Below are 24001 nucleotides of genomic sequence, written 5' to 3'. Positions count from 1 at the left end.
GATTTTTATCTTCCCTCCTGTTTCTCTTTCTCTTTGGAAGTATCTTGTGAGACTAGTATTTTTGAGAACCTCCTGTAGGAAATTCATTCGTTTGCTCAACCAATATATACTGAGTACTTACTATGTGCCAGGGATGCTTCTAGGTCCTTGGGATACTTCGTGACCAATTCAGACCATGAGCCCTACCCTGGAGGAACTTATATTCTTGCAGAAGCAATGAATTGACCTTTGTGGATCAGACACACAGCCACTGTATGTCAGGCACGTGGGTTCTCACACAAATTTCCTTTTGAACCCTCACAACAGCCTGATCAGATAGACGGACCATTTTACAGATTAGGTAATCGGCTCTAAGGAGTCCTGTGACTTGCCCACTTCGGCTGCATCGCCCTTTTTGGATTGTGCCTTTGCCCTGCAGGAGGGCAGAGGCTGGTCAGTGAGGAGCTGGAAGAGATGTTCGGGTCTGTGGTTGTCTTGGACTGTGTTGCTGTTCCCTTGTGTCCCTTTACCAAGGTCCAATGGAGAGAGTCCCCTGAGGCTTGGAAGCCTGCAGTGAAAGAAGAGTGGCTCCAGAACAGCTGGTTTGTTTGCCTGTTCTGGGCACTGAGACGCTCGGGGCTGATCATGTTTCCCTTTGGTTTTGGTTACTAAGCACCTGAGAGCCTGGTGTGTGGCCCATCTCGGCCCTTCCGCAGAAAGGGACAAAGTAGTATGTATTTCTATGTGCTGATCTTACTGCTGGCTTGATTGTTTTCCCTCCACTTATTTTCTCTTGGCCCGATTCCCTTGACTGTTTATTTTATTTGTTTGTGGTGTTTGCACTATTCTAAGCCACCGTAAATGCTTGGTGAACAGAGCTGGATATAAAGCAGTTTTAAAAATAATGGTAAGATGACTGGTGTCCGATCCCCCAGCTAGTCTGTGGGGAGGCAGGCTCCCCTTGCCCCCACACTATATGCCTTTCTAGACTGGGATCTACCAGCACATGGGTCTGTTTGCTTTTGCAGGCACTGTTTTGTGGGTTCCCAAGGAAGCTGGACTGGCTGGATTGGAGGTCTTGAGTGGCTTGAACTGACCTGAATGTCACACATGTGGTTTGAGCAAAGCTGCGGGCTGTGGATTCCTCCTCCGTGCGGGCAGCTCAGCTTCTTCCTGAGCGTGGTGCCGAGGTTTTCCAGCTGGGATGGACAGGAGGAGCGCTGTGGACTCTTTGCACCTACTTGCCTTTCATTATGTTCAAGGCAGCTCTGGGGAGAGAAGAGGACGGGGAGCAGGTGGGACCGATGAGGACACTGAGGTCTGGGGAGGTGGAATGACTCTCCACCGGGTGATACCTCAGCCTGCAGCCCAGCTTCAGACCGGGCAGCCCGAGTGTGAGCTCACTGCACCTGCTGTGGGGTAGAAGGCAGCCTGGGGAGAGCTCAGGATTTGGGATTTGGACTATAGGAGACTCGAGCCCTGACCCCAACTGTGTGCATGTGGGTAAGTCACTCCTCTGAGCCTCAGTAGTGTCATCTTTAAAATGGGCACCCGAGGGGCGCCTGGGTGGCTCAGTGGATTAAGCCGCTGCCTTCGGCTCAGGTCATGATCTCAGGGTCCTGGGATCGAGCCCCGCATCGGGCTCTCTGCTCGCGGGGAGCCTGCTTCCTCCTCTCTCTCTGCCTGCCTCTCTGCCTACTTGTGATCTCTCTCTCTGTCAAATAAATGGATAAAATCTTAAAAAAAAAAAAATAAAATGGGCACCCTAATTCCTGCCCTGCTGGCCTGAGAAAATGAAGGAGAAGACGGGCAGGGAAGCGTTTGTGCGGTGTTAAGCACCATGCGTGTGTGCTGTGCCCTGTCTGCATTGTGCCAGCAATGACCATGATGGTGATAATGACGATGGCAAACGTTACAGGTACTGCACTTCTGTACCAGTCACTGGGTCAACTTTACAGACATCACCTTAATGAGTACACAGGAGAAGCAGACGAGTAGGGACTAGTATATCCTCCTTTTACAGATGGAAAAGATTAAGTGATTTGCTTGAAAAAGATGCAGTGGTTTGCTCAAGGTCACAGAGCTATAAAGTGGTAGAGTCAGGATTTGAACCCAGGAAGCCCACCCTACAGCTGAACCCATCATCCCATCACATAGGAAAGGGCAGAATCTTGGGACCTTTCTGGGTAACGGCATTTCTTGTGCATCAATGTGGAAGGGCACTCTGGGTCCTCTGGGGCAGGGACTTGGTGTGGGTGGTTCCTGGAGGGGCTGTAGAATCGGGGACTTAGTGGGAGAGCAGCCCTGGGTGACAGCATTCATTTCTGAGCTTCAGAATTCTCCCCTGTAAGATGGGCTTTGATAATATGCTGCAGGAGGTTCAGTGAAACAGGGATGCACTTGTACACTGCTACACAAGTGTCCACTGCGTACATGGCGTTCTGCAGACAGGGAGAAGAGATGTGAAGTCGTCGGAGTGGCCACCGCTGGGCTTTAGAATCCGATTCCTTGCAAGATGGTTTGACCGCGGCCAGAGCTCTTCCAGTAGGCAGCATTGTGCCACCTCCCGGGGTGGGTGGGTGGCAGCAGCTGTGTGCTAGCCACTCCTGGCAAGCCTCTGACCTTGCTGGTTCTCATCTGTGAGGGGAAGGCTACCTGCACTCCTATCCGTGTGCACCACGTCTGTGGATATGCTCTCCCGGCCCTGGAAAGCACCTTGCAGAGCCCTGCCACGCCTGGCGCAGAGTGCCTGATGGGGGGAAATGGACGAGGGACGAGGGAGGGGATGGGTCAGCATGTCATAGTTTCTTGCAGAGCTCTGGGCAGAGGTGCCAGGAAGCAGAAAGTCCTAGGATCATCGTTGACTCCTGGGAACTTTTGTGGTTTTAAAAGTACTTTATAAAGTGTAGAGCACTTTGGAAATGTTAGTGGAAATGTTAGTTCCTGTACAACAATGGAACAAAAACAAAATATACAAGAACTGGTGGGTCTACCAGGCTGGGCTGGGGAGATGCATGTGTTCACATGCATGAATGTGATTTATTTCTGGTTTTAAGAATACTTTATGTGGCACTTGGAAAATAGAGAAAAGCACAGCGTTGGAAATAAACATCATCTATCATCCTACTAAGTAGCTCTCTCATATAGTATTTTAACCTATATCCTTCCAGTGTTTTTTGTTGTTGTTGTTTTTCTTTTTGTATATGTAAGGGGTTTTGTAACCCTTCACATTCTGGAACCTGTCAATACTAACTTCTCATGTTTGTTCAGCCCATTTGGTGAGAATCCATTTTGCAAAGTCCTAGCATTGTGCCAGATACAAGTTGCACACCGGGGTAGGGGGTGTTGCTGGGGCAGAGGGGCTGGGGAGGGGGACCGTGAGTGGCATGAAGCCAGGGCCTACCTCCGTGAGATGTGGGAGAGATCTCCAAAGTGACGTTCCTGGGACAAAGGAGTGGGGTCCCAGGGCTCTGAGGTGGGAGGGAGACTTACTCCTCTTTTCATTGTTTAGACCTTTTTGTCTTACCACCCTGTACAAGTAATGATAATACTTTAAAAATTATGTAAAAAGCAGCTGGTTAAAAATATAAATACGGTTTCCTTGGAAACCAGAACCAGGCAGAGGAGAAACAGGTTAAGTGAGAGCAGGATCCTTGGCAAGTGCCAGGAAGTGGGGAGGGTGGCGAGCAAATCCCTCACTTTGAAGGTCGGGACAGGCGCTTCCTAAAGGGAAGCTTGAGGAGATTTAAAATTTGAATAAGTGACGGTCCTTTTGCTTCCTGCTTTGTTCTCTCCCAGGTACAAACTGACCACAGTATTCATTCATGCAAATGGCAGCTGTCCGGAGGGATCAACACCTGGGAGGAAAGAGCAGAGGTCTTCCTTTCCTCCAGCCTCTCTGGAGTCCAGTTTCTCCTCTCACCAAGCTTCTTTGCTGTGTGTGTGTGTGTGTGTGTGTGTGTGTGTGTGTGTGTGTGTGTGTGTGTTGGGGTGGGGAGGCCTCCTCATTGGGCTTTACGGGAGTGACAGAGGACTGACTCTTCATGGAAAGGACGCGCCGTGCCTGGTTCACCCTCGTCCACCTGATCCCACGGGACAGATGCGCAGGGACAAGCCTGTCCTGACTGGAGACATCTTGCTTCACTGGTCTGGAGACGCTATCCTTCCCCCGACCAAATCCCAAAACCCATCTCCTTTCTCTGAATCTGAGAGGAGTTAATTGTGTTGTGGGGATGGAGGAGCCTTCAGGAAGGGGCCCTACTTCCTGAGTTGACTATTCAGCAAACACATTTGCCTGAGTCTAAAAGTAAATTTGCCAGTCTGGGTTAAGGGGTGACAGAATGGGGGGCACCTGGGTGGCTCAGTCGGTGAAGCGTCTGCCTTTGACTCAGGTCATGATCCCAGGGTCCTGGGACCGAGCCTCCCCACCCCCCCCACCCCTGGCCCTAGCATCATATCAGGCTTCATTCTTCACGGGGAGCCTGCTTTTCCCTCTGCCCACCACTTCCCCTGCTCATGCTCTATCTTTCTCTGTCAAAAAAATAAAATCTTTTAAAAAAAGAGGGAGGGGGTGACAGAATGGTGTGCTGGACATTTTGGCAGGGTGCCAGGAGTATGTTACCTATTCTAAGGCATTATTACCCTGAGACCCAGGATTAGGGTCTTTTCTCTCTCTGTGGTGTGGAATGCGGTCACCTTTTCCTTCCTAATTATTTAACCTCACACATTATTTGAGAAGAGTCGATTTGCTTTTAAAGTGAGCATCAAGCCCTGTCGTCCTGCCCACGGTGGCGGGGTGGACGCCGTCTGTGTCGCGCACATGGCGGTTAGACCGGGTGCTGGTCATGTGTGTGCCCGGTACCAGAGGTGGAATCATAAATTTTGCAGGAAAGAATGTGTTTTGGTGCCCTGTTCTATTTACTTTGCATCACATATTGTTTAAAAGAGGGATTTTTTTTTTTTTTTTTTTTGGTTAAAGGAAAAGGAACTGTGGATTTGAGATAAGAAGTAGAATAAAGTGAAATAAATAGTTGAGTTTTGTCAAGTGGGTATCAAAATGGCCCGGTTTCCAAGATCCAGCCTGTTTCTGTGCTGTTCTAATATTGACCTGAAAATCAGAAAATGCAAAGTACGGACAGGTCCCGAGATCCTGGTTAGACCATGATTTTTTTTTTTTTTTTTTTTTTTTAGATTTTATTTCTTTATTTGACAGAGAGAGATCACAAGTAGATAGAGAGGCAGGCAGAGAGAGAGGGAGGGAAGCAGGCACCCTGCTGAGCAGAGAGCCCGATGCGGGACTCGATCCCAGGACCCTGGGATCATGACCTGAGCCGAAGGCAGTGGCTTAACCCACTGAGCCACCCAGGCGCCCCTAGACCATGATTTATAATGCGTTCTTTTTCGTTTGTTTCACAGAGCTGAGTTTGGTGAGATTTCAGGAGTTTTCAGCCAGTGGTGATCCAAAGACAATAAATATTACTTTGTGGGAAGGTCTCCGCCCTGTGTCTTATTTGGTGACCGTTAAATGGTAGCCACATGTCAGAACCCATTATGCAAATATGGATGTGGCCGGATTTGAGTCAGTTAGCTTGGCTCGCGGCATGAGACACCCTCATTTTTGGTGCTGGCATGAAGGGTGTTGGCACGGAAAGTGGGGATGCTCTTTGTTCCTTGCTGCTGTGGGAATGTCTCTCCTCTCCCCCAGCCCCTTGTTTGGTTTGGCCCCTTTCCCTCTGAGGCCATTTGGAATTGTCTGAGTTGTGAGGACCTTGTGCGTGTCTTTTGCCTGTTAAGCTCACATTTGGGGTCGGTAACTGAGCTGATTCTGTGCAGGTGCAGAGGGAACGCAGCCGGCGGAGCTCAGGTGCCGAGGCTAGTGGGCAGAGGTTTCAAAACCCTCTAAAAATCAAGCCCTGTGTCGGTTCCCCTTTTGCCAGCCATTAGCTTGGTGCTTCTGGAAGAATCCTTCACTAAGTTGGGTCTCAGTGCTGGACGCCTCTACTCTTGCTCTTGTCCTTCTCTGGTGCGGACATGCCAGCGAGCTACGGACAGGCTGCGGGCAAGTGAATGACACACTAAAGAAACAAGAGATCTGGACAGTCCACCCCTGTATGATCTGACTTTATTTTGAGAGGCATGTGCCAGACCTGGGTGAGGAAAGATTCCCCAGATAGAGGAAGATCCCCAAAGGACAGGCTAGCCACTGATAATTTTTTTTTTTAACTAAAGAAAAAGCCATTTCTAGTCATGGTTGGAGAAATACCAGGGTTTAAGGCATCGGAGGTGGGAACGAAGCCAAAACAGGAATGTGCAGAGGACAGATGCAATAAGAATAGGTAAAAAATGTGGGCCCCTGGGTGGACTGCCGTGTGGTTGCCCTGCTCCCAGCCCCTCAGGCTGAGAGAGAAAGCCAGTGGACCCTTCGTGTGGGTCTTGGCACACTTGGGCTTTCTGTGCATACTCCACACTGACAACACTGGAATTTTTTTTTTCATTTTTTGGGACGCCTGGGTGGCTCAGTCGATTAAGCATCTAATGCTTGATTTTGGCCCAGGTCATGATCTCAGGGTTGAGATCCAGCCCTGTGTTGTGCTCTACACCCAGCGGAAAAGATTCTCCCTCCCTCTGCCCCCCCGCTTCCTCTCTAAAGTATATAATAAAAATTCCTAATTTTTACGTGTCTTTGCTTTTTAAGGGAGCATCTAGGTGTATTTCATTTGTCAAGTGCTGTATAACATAGCTTTCTCTTTTCTGCCTAAAGGTCGCAAGTGATTTCCTCTTGGCAAACGATGTGAGAATCATGGGTATGGAGCTGGGCTGCCTGGGTTCACCACTCCTGCCCTGCCGCTTACCAGCCCTGTGACTTTGGCCAAGTTCCTTCATCTCTTTGTCTTCATTTCCTGCTCTGTAAAATGGGGAGAATCAAAGAACCTACGTCATTAAATTGTGGTGGGGATTACACGTGTCGTCTGCACGGGGGGCTTAGTGAAATGCTGGGCACAGGGTAAGTTGTGTGGGAGTGTGGAGTGTGGGTTATGTAAGAGGATGGAGGTGCAGCCTGGGGTGGGGGTAGGAGCGCTGGTCTCTCAAGTTTAGAGACCTAGTTTCCGGCCTGATTCTAACAGACCGTGTGCCCTTGGGCTGGGCACTTTCTCTCTGGGGTTCCAATTTCACATCTGTTACATGAAGAAATTTGACTTGAGTAGTGCTGTTTTTGGACGCTGTGGTGAGGGGCAGAGGTTGGGGCAGCCCCAGGACGCGGTGACAGAGGCTTGTAGACGTCCATCTTCGTATCAGCCAGAACAGCTTAGCTTCTTTCATTTATGGATTTTGGTTTAGGGGGAAGAAAGAGTTATTTAGTGCGTACGTCTGTGTGTGCACTTGTGTGTGTGTGTGTGTGTGTGTGAGAGAGAGAGAGAGAGAGAGAGAGAGACAGAGAGAGAAAAGGACAGAGGGAGATAAGGCGTAGAGGGGGCCAAACCTAAGGACCCTTCCTAGGGAAGGTTTGGGGGATGGGCGGGTGAGCCCAGGAGAAGTCAGTGGGGCTGGGGCTGGCAGGTGTGACGGGCCTGGGGAGGATGATTTGAAGGCCTGAGGCCACATGGGGCAAGACAGGAGTAACGGCAGCATGGGGCAGAGCCGTGGGGAAGTGTTGTTATCAATTTTGTCCAGGTGTATGGGCTGATACGCTCATTGGGGAGGTGCAGATGGCTGCGTGATACAAGGTGATCGGGTTTTGAGGAGACATTAGGGGTGAGAAAACCAAGCAAAATGACTATGAAGAGCATAGGAATTCAGCTTTGTTTTAGCTTACTATTTCTTGCTGGAGGTCACTCCAGCTTGAACAAAACCGCTGTCGCCTTTGCCAGAATTTAAACCAGAGGGTGCCTGCTGGTGGCTAATACTCTGGCGTCCTCCTGCCTCTTTCCTTTCCTTTCCATTCTAATAATCACTAGGAATGTCCCTGATAGGAAGGTCCATTCATTCCTTTGTACTATCACTTAGGGATGAGGAGCTGTGTTGCCAAGCGGAAAACCCATTCATAGGAGAAATCTGTGTCTTCTTGAACCAGTTTTCCCTGGGATTCTGAACGTCAGCTAACGTTCCTTATCGTTTTTTTCCAATTGTACTTTTAGTAGATCCACGATTTTTTCCCCCTGGGGGAGGGCCTTGATGGTTGGTCAAAACCAGGAATTTGATGATTTGCGTCCTCCTAGGCCCCCTCTTCGGTTCAGAAAGCCCTTCAGCTGTAGCCCACCTCATCCAGCAGACCTCCCCCCTCTCAGACCCCCGCCTGTAGGCATACTCCTCGCACACGTGTATGAGCGAGGTCGTGCACCTCTGGGGTGTGGTGTTTTGATCCCAAACTAGACTGTTTGCGCCCTAAAGACAGGAACCGTACCTACCGTTCTTTTCTGTTTTTCTGCCACCACCGGCCTTCTTTCTCTCTCTCGCTCTGTCTCTGAGATCAAGGCAGTGGAGTGCATTCCCTTGCATGTGTGACAAACAGCTGATGCTGGTGGGAGTAAGTGTGGGGGACCGTGCGTCTGCCCCATTCGGAAACCTGCTGCCGGCCTGTTGACTCGCCAGTGAGCGCTGAGCGTTTGGTTGTAGAGCAAACGTTCGCACATTGCTAGGTTTCACGCGTGAGGTGTGGCTCTATTCCGTTCATTCGGAGTGGTGTCTGAGCCAGGGCTCCGTGGGGTTTTTCCAGGTCCACCAGACCCAGCAAAGGCAGAGATCCCATGTCCTTCAGCTGGATTTCTTGAGCCCCGCTTGGAAGGCCTGACACCCAGGACAGGTCGGGGCAGGGGTGGGGCTGGGGTCACTGGGAAGAGCCCAGTCAGTAATAGAAGGGCAAGGAGAGGTATATTGAATTTCTTCTAAGCTCATGGTCCGTTTCCCTCGAGGGGCTCTTCTGGTGCTTTTCAGCACTGCCATCTGCCAGGGCCTGGCAGGGTGTGGAAGAAGCGAGGTTGTTGGGTCTCATGGGTGGGCTTTGGGGTCTTGGGGTGGGATGACTACCCGGGACCAGGAGGGGCAGGAGTCTAGCAGGCCCACGGATGGAGGCTGGATGTGGTGCGTGTCACAGACCCAGAGGTCTTTGGGGGTGTGGTAGGTGGCCTGGTAAAAGATAAGGGGGCAGTGGATTTTTTAAAATTTTTTTTTAAGATTTTATTTGTTTATTTGTCAGAGAAAGATAGAGAGAACACGGGGGTGCACAAGCAGGGGGAGCAGCAGGCAGAGGGAGAAGCAGGCTCCCCTCTGAGCAAGGAGCCTGATGTGGGACTCGATCCCAGGATGCTGGGATCATGATCCGAGCTGAAGGTAGATGCTTAACCGACTGAGCCACCCAGATGCCCCGTGGGCAGTGGGTGTTTATTGTCAATCTTGATGATTAACAAGAGGTGGCAGGATGGGAAACTGAGGTGGCATGCTCTGCCCAAGGGGGGCTGCTGCCAACCAGCTTTTTTGTGGCCACATGAAAGGGTAGTCCTAGAAAATTCCAGATTTTTGAATGTAGTGTCTCTTAATTTTTTAGCCTTGGCAACCGATTCAAGTAGAAATCATGCCTGCTGGTCTCTGCGTGGGAGGCGAGGCGGGTGAATGCTAGAGGCCACCAGAGGACACGCACATGCCATGGGGTCTGATTAGGTGGGTGTTAGTCACCGTCCAGATGGTCAGACACCGGGATTGCCACGGAAGGGGGCGTGACATGCAGAGTGGGTGGAGCAGATGCCACAAGCCGGAGTCAAGGAGGCATTGGTGACAAAGGCCAAGTTCTTTGCCCACCCAGAAAGCCTTCTGTTCCTTGTCTCCATCCCTCCCCATGCCTTCGGGGGCTGGTTACTGCTCCCCATTGCGTTAGTCCGAATTTTCCAGCTACATCCAAGGGCTTTCATTGGCTGGGCTGTGATGGTGCCCTCGCTGCCGTGTATGACCTCAGTTTACCCCTCCCCTCAGCCCGGCCAGACTTCCCTGGCTAGCGTGGCCGGAGCCTGCCGGGGCTTCAGAGACATGCCCTCCGTTTCCTCCCTCCTGCTTCTACTCATACTGTCCCCACTTCCTACAAGGCTTCCCCCCATTTGACGGATTCCCCCCTGTTTACAGGAATCCGATTCTCCATCCTTCAAAAGGTGCAGTCTCCCTGAAGTCCGCTGCCCTGCCTGCTCTGTAAATTTGGAAGAAATCACACCCTTCTCTTAAGTGTCTGTGGTAGTCTCCTCCACGTTCACCACGGGGCTTGGCTCACACTTGTTCAGAAGCTGTCTTCCATGGTTGATGATGGGGTCCTTGTGGGACAGCTCCAGTTGTGGTCATCACCGTGTCCCCTCAGTGTGTGGCTCAGGATAACAGTCAACAGGGATTATTGAATTAGGCTCTGAGACTCAGCAGAGAGCTGCTTAAGGTCCATGGTGAGCCTGGAAGAGGGTCAGGCGGCTGGAGCCTGGGGCGGGTATGGGAGCAGGTAAGCCTGCATCTAAGTCCTCCGCGGCCTGAGACAATCCCCTGGCCGGACCTCGGACTTGGGCGGCTGCGTCCTGAGTGTCTTCCTCACGTGGCGGTGAGATCTGCGTGGGCCTGACTTGAATCTTGGGATTTTAGGTCTGTCCTTGACACCTGCAAGAAGCTGAAGGCAGGGCAGAACCGCCCAGATCCCAGTCGTCCATTCCCTGGTTTGTCATTCCATGTCTCTCTGCCCTCCAGGGGACACCGTAACTTGTCAAGTTTTGTTCTCTTTCTCTTTTTTTTAAAGATTTTATTAGAGAGAGAGAGAGAGAGAGAGAGAACACAAGCAGGGGGAGCAGCAGGCAGGAGGAGGGGGGAGAGGGAGAAGCAGACTCCCCGTTGAGCAGGGAGCTCGATGCAGGGCTCGATCCCAGGACCCTGGGATCAGGACCTGAACCGGAGGCAGACACTTAACTGACTGAGCCACCCAGGTGCCCCGCATTGTCAAGATTGTCACTTTTTTACCACAAACGCTCTTGTTCAGAGTGTGCTCCGGGCCCGAGGTCACATACATCCAGGGTCCAGGCAGTGGGTGGGCCTGAGAGGGGCTCCCCAAATGAAAGAAAAAGCACCCCAAGTTGATACTATTCACTGTCCCACTTGCATGTTACAGAGCTAACCCTGAGTTATACACTCTCCCACCTTTCTTGAAACACAAGATCTTCTCAGTTTATCTTTCCATTTTGTGCTTTTGGTTGAGCCACGGCAGGAAACGTTTCTCTTGCAGTTAAGAAGTGGGTATGAGGATGGGCGGTGCCCTCCACAGCAGAGGTACTGGGCGCCCCTGTTCCCGTGCCATCACCTTCCCCGGGGGGTCAGCCGGAGCACGCGGCCCTGCTGTCACCACGTTACCGTAGCTTCGTGGCACGGTAGAAATCAGGGCTCTTAATGGGAAATGTATTAATTGTTCACGTTGGCCTAGGTCTGTCTCAGAACATCATGTGTTCTGTAGCCCATCTGCTGGCAGAGAGGGAAGAAGTGAAAACTACAAGTTCGGACCCCTGCAGCAGGAAGCTAGTTTGAACTTAAAGCAACAAAGATTTTATTTATGTATTTTTAAAAAAGAATTTATTTATTTTTTTTAACATAATCTCTACACCCAACAGGGGGGTCAAGCTCACAACTGTGAGGTCAAGAGTCACACGCTGTACCGACTGAGCCTGCCAGGTGCCCCGAGAAAGAACACTTTAAACTGTGGATGTGTGATTTCATACCACGCTCCTCCAGGGCTGCATGACACAGGCTTGTCTCTGTTGTGTGGTGGCTGTGGGCTCAGTGTTGGCAGGGGGCGTGCTGTGTGAGGGCCCTCTTCTAAGAGCTGGGGTGCTGCAGGGAGCGCAGGGGTCAGGGCCTCCCTCATTCCGTGTCCCTAACCACGGCAAGCACGTGTGGGCTTGTCTTCCTGGGTCAGGTGAGCCTTACAACTGGGTGCCTTATTAGACCTTGTGGCTTCATGCATATTGGTCCAAGTACTCTTCCCTTTACAAAGACATGAAAAATAACTCTATTATTTTTATAAAAGGAAAAAATATGAACTATTGCATGTACATAGTTGTATAGAATTCACATTACGTAGGAGGATATGAAGAGGAGAAACTACTCTTTGCTCTTTCTTTCTTCCCCTCCCGATTATTTTTATAAGAAGAATGTCTAACGAGTTACATGGCTTCAGACAAATCCTCTAACTGCTCCAAACACAAACCTAGCTCATGTTGTGATTATTTCTTTAGTGTGGATTAAGTGAGGCGATACCAAAATCCCCCAATCCTACGCACATGTAGGAGGGGCTCATAGAACTCCCGCCCCTTTGTGTATGCAGGATTTCTTTGGCAACTCCTTTTGTAATTACTGCATAATTTGTGTTTGATGAACATACATGTTTAGCTGCCTAGAGAAGATAATATAAACCTTAAAGGTATACATACTGTTTTCAACTTGAAGTCCTCTTCCGCCCTTCTTCCCTCCCTGGGGAAGCCTAACATTGCTTTCTATACCCTCTCGTCCCCTGGACCCGTGAAGACCTCTGATGAGGGCCTCACGGTGAGACTGGGGGAAATTTCTTTCTTAATTGGAAAGGAAATAGAATCTTGATTGTATGTTCTTTAGAGCCAGTGATAGGGATGATAGTATAAGAAATTCTGGACATTCAGATGTAAAACAGATTAACTTATAGGAATGTTGGATTTTTATCTGGTCAGATGTTTTGCTTTTTATGGAGCTGGTGGGGAGTAAAGACTGGACCAGAGTTTTGTTGGTGTCTTATTTTTGCTTTGGGCTTTGTTAGGATTAGCTTTGGGCTTATGTTAAGATTAGCTTTTGCTGTATACAACAACAACAACAACAACAACAACAATAACAACAACAACAGAAAACCTCTCAGAGCGAGAGCAGTTTGACAGAGGCTTAAATGACATCAAGAATTATTTCTCTCTTAAATAAAAGTCAGTTGGAGGTAGCAGTTCAGGGCTGTGAGAGCCCCAGGGTGTCCCCTGGGACCCAGGCTCCTGTGCAGGCATCTCTCTGCTGCTCTGTGGTGCAGGGTGGCTCCTGGAACTCCATTTTTAATGTCTGAGCCACATGCTGGCAGAAGGAAGAAAGGCACAGGCCAAAAAGGAGGCCTTTCTCTGCAGAGCTCTGCCTAAGCTCTTCCCTAGAAGTTCCACGGAACCGGTCCACTTAGGTCTCACTGCTGGTAACTTAATCTCATGCATACCCCTAGGTGCAAGAGAGGCTGAGAAATACAACCTTTTAGTCCCTGGCGCATTATAGAAAATTGAAACTAAGGGTCTTTGATGAAGGAGGAAGGGGAGACTGGATGCCGTGGATGTGGGCAGCATGCAGCATTTTAAAGGATTTTTAACAGATTGTAGACATTTGCAAACCTTCCTTTCTCAGTGGAAAGGCCTTCCTTTCTACTCCACGGCTTACCTGGAGCCAAAAGAACCATCTGACCGCTCGGCACAGTGACCATTGCCTGTTGGTGTCTTGGTGTGCAGACTTAGCTGCTCTCTCTTTTTATAAATGGTAGAATGAGGATGCGGGGAGCCTGAAAAAGTGAGGGGGCTGATGTAAATGATTGCAGGAGCAGATGTTGAATGAACTCCGGTCCTGGTATCGGAGACCTGTGTCAGCTATAGTCCTTCTCTGGGACCCTGTCCTCTCCTACGTCTCTGAGCTTTGCACAGCAGTGAGATGGGAGTATCCCAGGGCTGCTGACCTGGAGCTGGGGTAGTCTAGTGGACCCTAAAACATGATGCAGATGATTAGTACTCTGCATGACTGACATGCTTCCAACAGGCATGTGGGCAGCACCTAGAGTATGGAAGGAAGACATAAAAGATGGAAGTCTCTTTCCATGGGGCTGGGATTATGTCGCTGGGTGCTGTCCTTGGATAAATAGGCCTGTAAGGACTGGCCTGAATCTGGCTCAAGAAGTTAGTGGGGTGGGGTCAGATTCTGGCTCTGCTTCTTCTAGCTCTATGTACAGACTTGGCCGGGACAGAACGCGGGATTGGAAACACGCATCTGATCTTTCTTGTTGGTGTCCTGATGCCTCTTGTATGGTGCTTCTCTTGCTACGGTGAGTTCGGGTCCAGGTTCCAGTATTAAAAGATACATAACCTTAGCACAATGCTCCTGAAGACAATCCTCTAGCTTGTTGCTTCACCTGTTCCCGTGCTGGAGCCCAAGGGGTTGGTATGGCCTTTGCTACGTTGGCGTGCTTCAGGGGTTATTACACTTGTGCCTGATCTGACCTCTCCCCATTGACGTTGGAACCTTGCCCCATGTTAGAGGCAGTGCCCCTGTGACTGTATCATCAGGTTGTCATGAGGCTGAGCGCCCAGCTCCGGTTCCTGGTGCAGGGTCAGGGCTCAGGGCGTGACGGCTGCTGTTGCTGGGTCCGGCTGGCCAGATCAGGCTAGGCAGCAGAGTGACTCAGTCCCCAGCATCTTCCTGCTCTTTGTTCCCCCAGGCCTGGTTCGCCCTTTTGTATGTGTGTGTGTATATGTGTGTGTGAAATTCTCAGCCCTCAGTTCTGGACTTCCATGTGCCATCAGTTTCAAAATATTCTGGAAAAAAAAAAATACAGAGGGGAGAAGGGAGAAAAAAGAAGCCAAGAAGCCCAGCCTTGCTCTTCTGCTAAACTGTTCTAGAGACTCCTTGGCCCGGCGTCAAGTGCTTTCCAAGACTTCCTTTTAAGTTAGGCCCCAGACGTGATTTGTTTCTGACCATCTTTTTGACTGCCTTGGCCTCTGATTAATTAACCCATTAACTGATCATTCAATACCTACTCTGTACCAAACAAAACACTGTTTATATGTGGGGGATGTTGATGTCACCCAAACAGACCAAGTCCCCTTCTCATGGAGCTCTCATGTGATGAGAAGATCGGGAGATCTCAGGCTATGATAAGGGGGTAGGGGATACAATGTGATGGGGAAGGTGCTATTTTTACATATGGTGGTCAGGGACTGGGCGAGGTCACTGTCATTTTGGGTCCTTGACACTGTCCAGATGGTGGCTGTGTCCAGTCCTGGCAGATATGCAAGGATCGCCTGACTACCTCATTGGCCTTGGATTTGCTTCTGGGCAGAGTGACCAAGGACCAGCCACTGAGCTGTTCCAAACCCTGTGTGGAAATCTCTCAGAATGCCAAATGGCGGTTGAGAAGAAGATGGTCCCTAGTGAGTCTGTCTGTGAGATCTGCCCTTGATAGCTGTGTGGTGGGTGGTTCTACGGATGTTGGCCCAGCTGTGGCTGTTCAGCAGATACAGAGCACTCGACTTATACTAGCCAGCTAGTAGTAGTCAACACATGCTTTGCTTACTAAAAGGCTTGTCTCCAAGGTCAGTTGGGGCCCTTGTGAAGCAGGGACTTGGGACGGTTTCTCAGTCTGAGATCTAAGGTTCTGACGCTGTTGACAGTGGCTGAGAGGAGCCCTTCTCACCTGGTCAGAAAGTACCCCAGAAACTTGGCCCCAGTCTTACTTTTCCTTTCCTTCAGCCTGTCACGTCTGGTGCTAGGCATAGGCTTGGACCTACACGTTGGCCTTCCCCTCAAGACGGCACGTGAGAGGGATGTGCTCTGTTGGGAAGAACTTGGCTGTACAGGTGAAGACTTGAGCTAGGAAAAGAACAAATGGTCATTCATTTGGTGCTTCCCATTAACCAAGCCCCTGCCCCTTTTTTCTACTTTCTTAAAGGAAATTCTAAGAAAGGAAGATTCTCAGGCCTTCATTAGAATTTAGACCTCAACTTCACATCATAGGATATTTTTTCTTGGGTTTCAATTAAGGGCTTAAATAACGTAGTGGATATGAAAGTGTAATATAGATTTTAGTAACTGTTGCATTAATAAAAACCTCTGTTCTTCAGATCCCTATTGATTCATATATTTTTTTTAAGATTTATTTATTTATTTGAGAGAGAGAGAGTATGCACAAGTGGGAGGGGCAAAGGGAGAGAGAACCTCAAGCTGACTATGCTGGCGTGGATCCCAATGCGGGGCTTGATCTCACGACTCTGAGATTATGACCTAGCTGAAAACAAGAGTTGGACATTAACTAACTGAACCACCCAGGCGCCCCTCATCTTATTTTTATATAACAAATTGGCATATGTGCATAGTCCCTCATTTAATCCTCACAGCACCCCTAGGACATAGGTACTGCTATTTTGCTCATTTTTACAGATAAGAAAATAAGCATAGAAGTTAAACAGGGTCACCCCAGCAGCAAGTGGTGGAGCCAGAATTTGGACCGGGGGAGCCTGGCCCCAGGGTCTAGGCTTTTAAATGTTGTACCCCAAGTCCTATTGGTTTTTGCACAGACCTTGATTGATGAATCACGGTGCTAATGGTCGTGCCCACAACTGTTGCTCTTTTTATGCTGTGCACCACGTCTTGTATTTCAGATGCAGAGTAAAAATCTCTGTCCCAGCACTGTTTTCAAAGCCTGCTTTCCAGAGGAGGAAGGGAAGGCCCCGAGTATTTGTGTAACTGTTCACAGTCTAAGGCCCGGAGCCCGGAGGCTAATTCTGGTCTGTCTGGCTTCTGAATTCCGTTTTCTCGGCACAGCAGCCGTCCTGCAAAGGCCGTAATGCTCCCCTTCCCCAGTGACTCATGGTGCCTGGTTACCTTCTCTCACACTCACGTTGTGGCTTGTGGCACCAGCTGGGCCACAGAATGCGACGGGCCCATGTTTCTCCAGGCCTGAGTCTAAGGCCACGTGAGCCGCTCCAGTGAGGCCAGCCACCCGAGCTCGGATGGGGAAGCTGTGAATCCAGCCGGGCCCCCTGTGTCCCTCGCTCCATTTTATGAAGCCCGGGGTTTTCCCAGAGCACCCTGACCTGCTTTTCCTGTGTGAGGAGATGAGGCCAGTGTACACACGTGGTCATGAGCAAGCGTCCAGCCTCTGGTCAGCATCAGGATGAGCAGTTTCGAGTGAAGTGCCTGGGCCTGGCAAACCCTCGGGAAGGGTGGGGACCATCTGTGCTGTCCTGTCAAGGAAATTGTGGTTTCTTTCTTTCCTTTTTTCTTTTTTCTTTTTTGGTTTATGGGAAAGGGAGACTTGTATCTCAATCGAGTCTTTGTGGCGTTGTATTACAGAGAGTCACAGAAAATGTTCTATGTAAATGACTGTGTGCCCTGATTAGAGCCTCAATAGGTACCATTGTGTCATATTGCTATTATTGGCGATGGCAAGATACTAAATGATATTCTCATCAGGCTGAAAAAGCTCAGTGTTAGCGGCGAAGCTCGGGGTTAATTATACTGCTCTGAATTAGAGCATAGAATTAAGTTGTAGGGACAGCAAGGCTCTTGCTTTCTCCCCCTCTGTCTTTGCAGGACTTGTCGCTGGGGGTTTGATCAGAGTACCTTTTAACCCATGTTCTAAATTTGTACTTACTGGCATTTGGCTCTGCCTGGGTTTCTACCCCTTTTGGCGTTAGGAAACACAGGACCAATTTATAGGACAGTTGGAGAGGGGAGATGTGGTCTACTTAATAGTGCATTCTTCTTAGTCAGTAGCTGGGTAAAAATAGCATGAAGAGTTAAGTCTTTGGGGAGTGCCAGACTCTCTGGAGGGGCCTCTTTAATTTAGCTCTTCTTGTCTCTTCTGCCTTTGAATTATCGGTCGCTGTGATCCTGACTCACCTCTTTGAAGAAATGACACACTGACCTACATCTCAGCTGAAACCGGTAGAAGAGCCTATCTCTGGTCTGCCCCTTCTTGGCATTCCTAACACAGCCTCGGCGGGAGTGTGTCTGAGGGCTGAGACAAGCCCTCTCCAGTTTCAGGCCATTGACGGCTCTCCTTGTTCTAATCACAGAGCTTTGCTCCTTTTGAGACATCCCCGATCATAAACTTCCTGTGTTCCTTTTGCTCCTTCTTCTGTTGGTAAATTTCATGTCCCTCATATGGGGGTCTAAAGCCACGTCTTCCCCCCGTTTAATGTTACCTGGGCTGTGACTATAATGATTATCAAAAGAAATCTCCGAGAAGTGATTTTTAGCGGTGGCCTTATAGTTTATCACACCTATGTATCATTCCTTATTTAACTACTGCACTACTTTGGGACGTTTAGGTTGATTCTTTTGTGTTTTTTTTTTTCCTTTTGTGATTGTAAGTCACATTATGTTGGCAGTTAGCCTAGGACAGATTCCTAGAAATGCGTTTGCTGAGAACATGATCTCAAAAGTAGAGACAGGATTTAGACCCAGATCTGTGTGCCCTTAAATTCAGAGCTGCCGCTTCTGTGATGACCTGTCCTGTCTTCCACCCGTCAGAACCGCAGAGTGCTCCGTGAGAAACCAGGCATGCACTGCCCTCCATCAGCAGACTGCTTCTCGCCGGGTGGTCCAGGGTGATCTAGTGCCTTTTTTTTTCTCCTCCATCTTCTTTCCTTGATTTGTCAGTGGCAAACTGTTCCCTGGCACAGCTCTGGGTATGCCGACTCACGTGGCAGAGTCCTCTCCTTTACCTGGAATGAGCACAGCAGACGCACATAGCACATGTGAAAACGTAGCGCCTGGTTAAAAAAAACCTGCATTTCAAATTGCATTTAATAAGTTTGGTGACCAGAGTGAATGTAATCGAATCCTCCTAATTCAGGCCTCTTGTAGAGTGCCTCATCATTCCTGTTTGGAAACATCAGTTACCAGTCTCAGTCCAGATAGTAACATTTTTTCTATATTTGCAATATATAAAAGAGACTTCCCTAAGTGGCGCCCTGATCAACACAACTGTCTTTTCTACACTGTGCATTCTCTCCCAACCAGGACAGACTGGACCGGGGGGAGGGGAGGAGGCCCTTTGGTTCAGCAGGCTGGGAGAAGCCCCAAGCTCCATTCTAAGAAGATTCCCTGAGCCCTTCGAGCTCTTGAGGGCTGGGATCCATGCTCTGGTCAGGAACCCTGTTTGATTCTGTGGAAGCCAGTGTGCCCTACAGCACACCTGTTGTTGTCCTGCAGAAGAAGCGTGTAGAACGATGCTGAGCTAAGCATCAAAATCCAGGCTTCTAACTTTTAAGCCCTACATGATGGCCCCGTACCTGCCATCCCTTTTCATTTCCCATTCTCTCTGGCCTCTCTGAGGCCTCATAGATCATCGTCTCTGCTCGGAGTGCTCTTCCTTGATCTCCACGTGGCTGCACTTGACCCCTTTTGCAGGGCTTGATCCAGACATCTTCTCTCTGTGCTTAATCATTGTGCATTCTCCATGTAATTGGCCCTTGACTTCCCGTATTCTTACAACTGCTCCCTGTACCTGCCCCATGGCACGATTTCCTGTATGACATTACCGATATTTGTATACATGTCCTTTTGATGGATTCATCTCCTTGAAAGCAAGACCAGTCTTCTTGGCATTGCTGCAGTATTTGGGCTGCCACATTGGCTTCTGCATGGTCAGTGCCTGCAAATGCTTGCAGAATGGGTGTTCATGGTGTCAGTAAATTCTTTGGTGGGGGGGAGGGCCTGGCAACAGCATCGACAGTGGCCATGTTCCCACGGCAATTTCTACACTGACCTCGAGCAGGTCACGGCGTGAGACACGGACTCTGCCTCATGCTCTGTTCGGCATCTCTGGGGAGGGCAGCTTTGCTTCTGAGTTTTTCTGATGAGCTTTCTCAAGGTTTCATCTATAAGACTGCTGGTGATGGTCTTTACTTTTTTGATCCCTTAGCACACCTTAACTGCTCTATGCACGTTTTCTCTTTAATCCTTATCTACCCTATGAGTTAGGTTTTGCTGTTCAGGCAGCGTCAAAAACTGGGGGCCAAAGAGGTTAAAAGACTGGCTCAAGCAAGGTCATGTGGTAAATGTCAGTGCTGGGAATTACACTCAGGTCTGACTGAGTGACTGAGTCATTACGTCACATCAGTGCATGGCCTCCCGCCATGGTGCGCGTGCAAGGGGGGAGGGCATGTGTGTCCACGTCCCTGTGCGTGGCATTTATCGATTTATTGAAACGATCCCTCCCGCTTCCCCACTCTGTTTCTCTTTCCAGATAACATCACCTGACACCATTTCCTTTTCTGTCCTGGACACGGTATTTGTGAATTTCAGTGTGGCTAACTAATTTGCTGAGTTTTATGAGCTTTCCGAATCCTGCAGTTTTCCCTCACCCCTCTTATTTTTGAAGCTTTACAGAGAAATTGGCCGATGGGAGGCTAACGGGCTCCCAGCGTCGAGTTTGACATTCAAAGCTAAGTGCCTCCCGTGGTCTGCCTTTTGCCCTGGCTTGGCATAACCGATGCATCCTGTCCCTGAGACTTTCCAAGTCTCAGATTTGTTTGGTTTGGAGACACAAAGCAGTAGGTGTTGCTTCTTACTGCGCTTCCCGGATAGCACAGGCTTTGCCGAACAACATAGCACCGGGAACTCCATCCCTGGACCCCCGAGATGTTGGGTGCGGGTGTGTGCACGCCGAGTGAGATGTAAACATTTACAGGGAATAAAAGAAATTCCTTCCCCAGAGCCAAAATTTGGATAGTCTCCTTATGTACACAGCTTTGACAGTGATTCCATATGTTTCATTCATCTTTGGTTTTTTTTGCAGCTTCTAGAAGTTTATTTCCCATACTACTACCACTGACAGGAGAGACGTTTCCAGAATGCGTGTCATTTCATGGCTGAAAATCCCGCTTTGGCCCTTGGAGCCCTCAGGGTGATTGGCCCGTGGGCCGCTTTTCCCTCTAGCTTCTTGTTTTACGTTCTTCACCCATCTTTGCTCCAGCCGTAGTGACTTCCCCGTTGTTCCTGCTCGTGTGTGACTTTCATTGTCTCCTCTAGGCCTTCCAGGCTGACGGCACCCTCTGTCCATGTCACCTTTCTCCTCCACCTGGCTAATTCCTGTTGGCTGCTTCTGGAAATCTGCGTTTAATCAAATCTGTTCCTGGGTCTGCCCTTCTGTTGCATCTCTTGGCTCACCGTGCTCTGTTTCGTTTCTCTGTTTCTTCCTCAACCCGACCACTGACATCTCGTCTTCTTTGTCTGTGTACTTCCCAACTCAGTGCCTGGCATACAGTAGGAGCTCAGTCACTATTGAAAGAAGGATTAGTCACATGTGCTCATTTCCTGTGAAAATGCAGGGCGGTGGAAAATCTGAGCTTTTCTCGTTCCTTGTGCGTAACAACAGCAGGTTTGCATAATAATGATAATGCCATTTATCAAGTGCTTTCTATAGTTCAGTGCTATCCCTGTGCTCACACGTACCTGGCATTATCACTAATATCATTATGAGGAGGAAGAAACTGGCGTTCTCTTTCTCTTTGTCTCTGAGTTACGATGCCCTTACTCTGGAGCAGACAATGGCTTCTGAGCATTTCAAGGTATTTACTGGATTTAAAGTGGAAAGGCATCACCACTGAGACTCAGGGAACTGTTGTGATGGTATTTCAAGCAGAATTTTAGGTGCTTAGGCCTTGAGAAGTTGTCAGTTGCCGAACTCTTGAGTGAAAGGAAGTTTTGAGAGAAGGTTTTCTTTCTCACATTTATGTGAAGGTCAAGTTGGACTTGTTTATTGATCCCATAAAGATACTATGTTGTGTCCTTGAATAATTCAGAACCCAATATCCCTCTTAGAGTGAGTTCACCTTTCTGAGGGACCCTGGCTGTGGCATGGGGAGTTGTGGAGCTGGGGAGTTAATAGGGGGTGCCTTCAGTGTCTTCTTGGCCGTATGAATTTTATTCACCCGGTAGAACATCACTGAGGCTCTGAATAGTCAAAGAAAACATCTCTTTTATATTTTCCTCATGAATAGAACATTCTATGTCCTGAATTGTTGCTCTGCTGGGTCTGGCACGTGGTGTATTTTCCTGCTATTTGAACCAATAGGCTTTTTTGTTTTGGGGCAATCCAGGTAAAGATTTTCTGGTGCTCCTGGGTGGCAAGGAAGGCCTGCCTTTTCGTCTCTCTTTTTTCTCCCTTTCGTTTCTGTCTCTGAGTTTGAAAAAAGCATACTTTGAGTTACATGACAATTTTAGCATATTTACTAGAAATTAATGTCCTGCCCATGATTGGAAATTCTTTCCTCTCCTTCTTTCTCCGAAATCAAAACAGCTCTGTGGATTGGGACTGGGGTATTCAAAGCCAGAGGACAACAGCTCAGCACACTGTGGACATTTGCAAGAATAAATCTATAGTCCTGGGTGCTGACTCTCTTTTGTCTATCGGGTGTGTGTGTGTGTGTGTGTGTGTGTGTGTGACACAGAGACAGACAGACACACACACACACACTCACACACACACACACACAGACTGATTGGAGGAGGCTTTTGCAAAGAGAAGAATAGGGATTTCTGAAACAGGGGACCCAAAGAGACATCATAGATAATCATGTTTCCAGCCCTTGAATTAGGCTCGAGGTCTGATAAGAGGTTTTCTTATGACTTGTGAATCTGTTAATATGAGAAGTCTTTTAAAGTTGTAAAAACGTGGCTGCTAGACCACCTTATGAAAAAAAAATAATGCCCTACAGAGTGGGCATTGACCTGTGAGATCTGGAACCTGGTACGTGTGCAGACAACGGTTTCCTCAGTCTTTATCAGCTCTGTTTTGGGTGGAACCTTCTCTTAGAGCCTGATACTCCTAAACCGGATCACAGTGAGTCTGAGCAGAACCACACCCACTAGATCAGAGAGACCTTGGCTGAGCCCTGGGGAGGGGAGCCCCCCCGCCCCCCGTGGCCGGAGGATCGTGAGACCTGAGGATAGTCAAGTCCAGGAAAGCAGCTTTTGAAAAAGCTCAGTGTTCACTTGACTAGAACAAGTGCCACCTGTATGACACTGTGGAAGGTCAAAGCAGAACAGGGAAGGAAATGGTTGAACAATTCTTTTTTTTTCCCCCTTGCATTTTTTTCCTCCCCCTGCCCCCAAGCCCCACCAAGAGGGATATTTCAAAACAGTGAAGTGGCTTTTGGGGTCCGAGGGGGTGGGATGGCTGAAGGGGCTCAGTCGGTTGGATGCTGGCTGCTGTTGCCCCAGCCCTGCCCTAGGCCCCACCATGCTTAAGCCTCATAACAGCCTGCGGGTTGAGGAAGAGAGGCTGAGAGAGGGCGAGTCCCGGGTATGTCAGAGCTAGTCGGCCTTTCAAATCCACACTGGTGGGCAGGTGACATCTTCAGAAGGGCCATCGGGCAGCTCCTGTCCTTACCCTGTGAGGGGAAGTTGCATCCTTCCGTGTTGCTCTGCTGCCCTGGGAAGTTCCAGAGCCAGCAGATCAGGTTGCTGATCTCTGCTCAGCAGAGGGCTCCTGGCGCTGGGCTCATTTCCTCCTGGAGGGTGGGGGAGGAGGGTGGTGGAGGGGGGAAGACTGGCCCTGTGGGAGGATTAGAGGACTCTGCTGGCCCTGGCCCACACAGCCTTCTCTGGGGTGGGGAGGTCCACACTTGGGTTTCTCACTTGTGGTTATTTTGAGGCATATATGCTTCTTGCTCGAGTGAGGTTGAACTGATTGTTTGCCCAGCTGAATGTAGGCCTGACTTCCTTAGGGGTCCCACCTGGGGGGTGGGAGGTGTGATCTCGAGTGAAGGCCCCAGCATGGTTGGAAGGGTTCACAGCTGTTCTGAGGTCAGGCCTAATGGCTGGTGAGGGCCTGAGGGAGTTGGATCACCCAGGGGCCAGGCAGGGGCCCAGGATGGTTGTGTGTGATTATGGCACCCCTCTGTAAAGGAGCTCCAAAACTGGTTGGCTTGCTAGTGAGGCTGGACCAAGGAATGACCACGTTGCGTAATTCTTTCATAGGCATGATCTAGACTGGTTCTCAGAAGACACGGGTGAAGTAAATAGGTGTATCCTATTTCACACATGGGAAAAAGAAGACCCGTTTAAGATCAAACACGAAGTAGGTGGAACTCAGCCCCTCTCCCAAGTCCGCTACTCCTTCCACGACCCTGTCGAAACCCATGGCAGGCCATCTGCGGCCAAAGCTTTAGGGGAGGGACAGGCCAGCTGGACTGAGCAGTGACCAAAGACCGAGCAGATGCATGCCCTCATGTCTGGGGTTTGTCTT

General features: G+C 49.5%; 1 protein-coding gene across 2 annotated transcripts in view; it reads left to right on the top strand.

The window, feature by feature from the left end:
- PTPRJ (protein tyrosine phosphatase receptor type J) overlaps positions 1 to 24001 on the top strand; it is a 161494-nt gene that overhangs the window by 29677 nt on the left and 107816 nt on the right. The window contains exon 1 of one of the 2 annotated variants that reach the window (XM_046014725.1): positions 1460 to 1482. The exons of the other annotated variant lie outside the window; for it this stretch is intronic. Coding sequence (XP_045870681.1) covers positions 1477 to 1482 — 6 coding nt within the window. The 5' untranslated portion in view covers positions 1460 to 1476. Of the gene's footprint in view, positions 1 to 1459; positions 1483 to 24001 lie in introns of those variants that run through there. 2 annotated transcript variants of the gene reach the window in all.

The sequence above is a fragment of the Meles meles genome, chromosome 8, assembly GCF_922984935.1.
Source record: "Meles meles chromosome 8, mMelMel3.1 paternal haplotype, whole genome shotgun sequence".
NCBI classification, from domain to species: Eukaryota; Metazoa; Chordata; class Mammalia; order Carnivora; family Mustelidae; genus Meles; species Meles meles.
The sequence above is the reverse complement of the archived record's forward strand: the minus strand, read 5'-3'. Positions and strand labels throughout refer to the sequence as shown.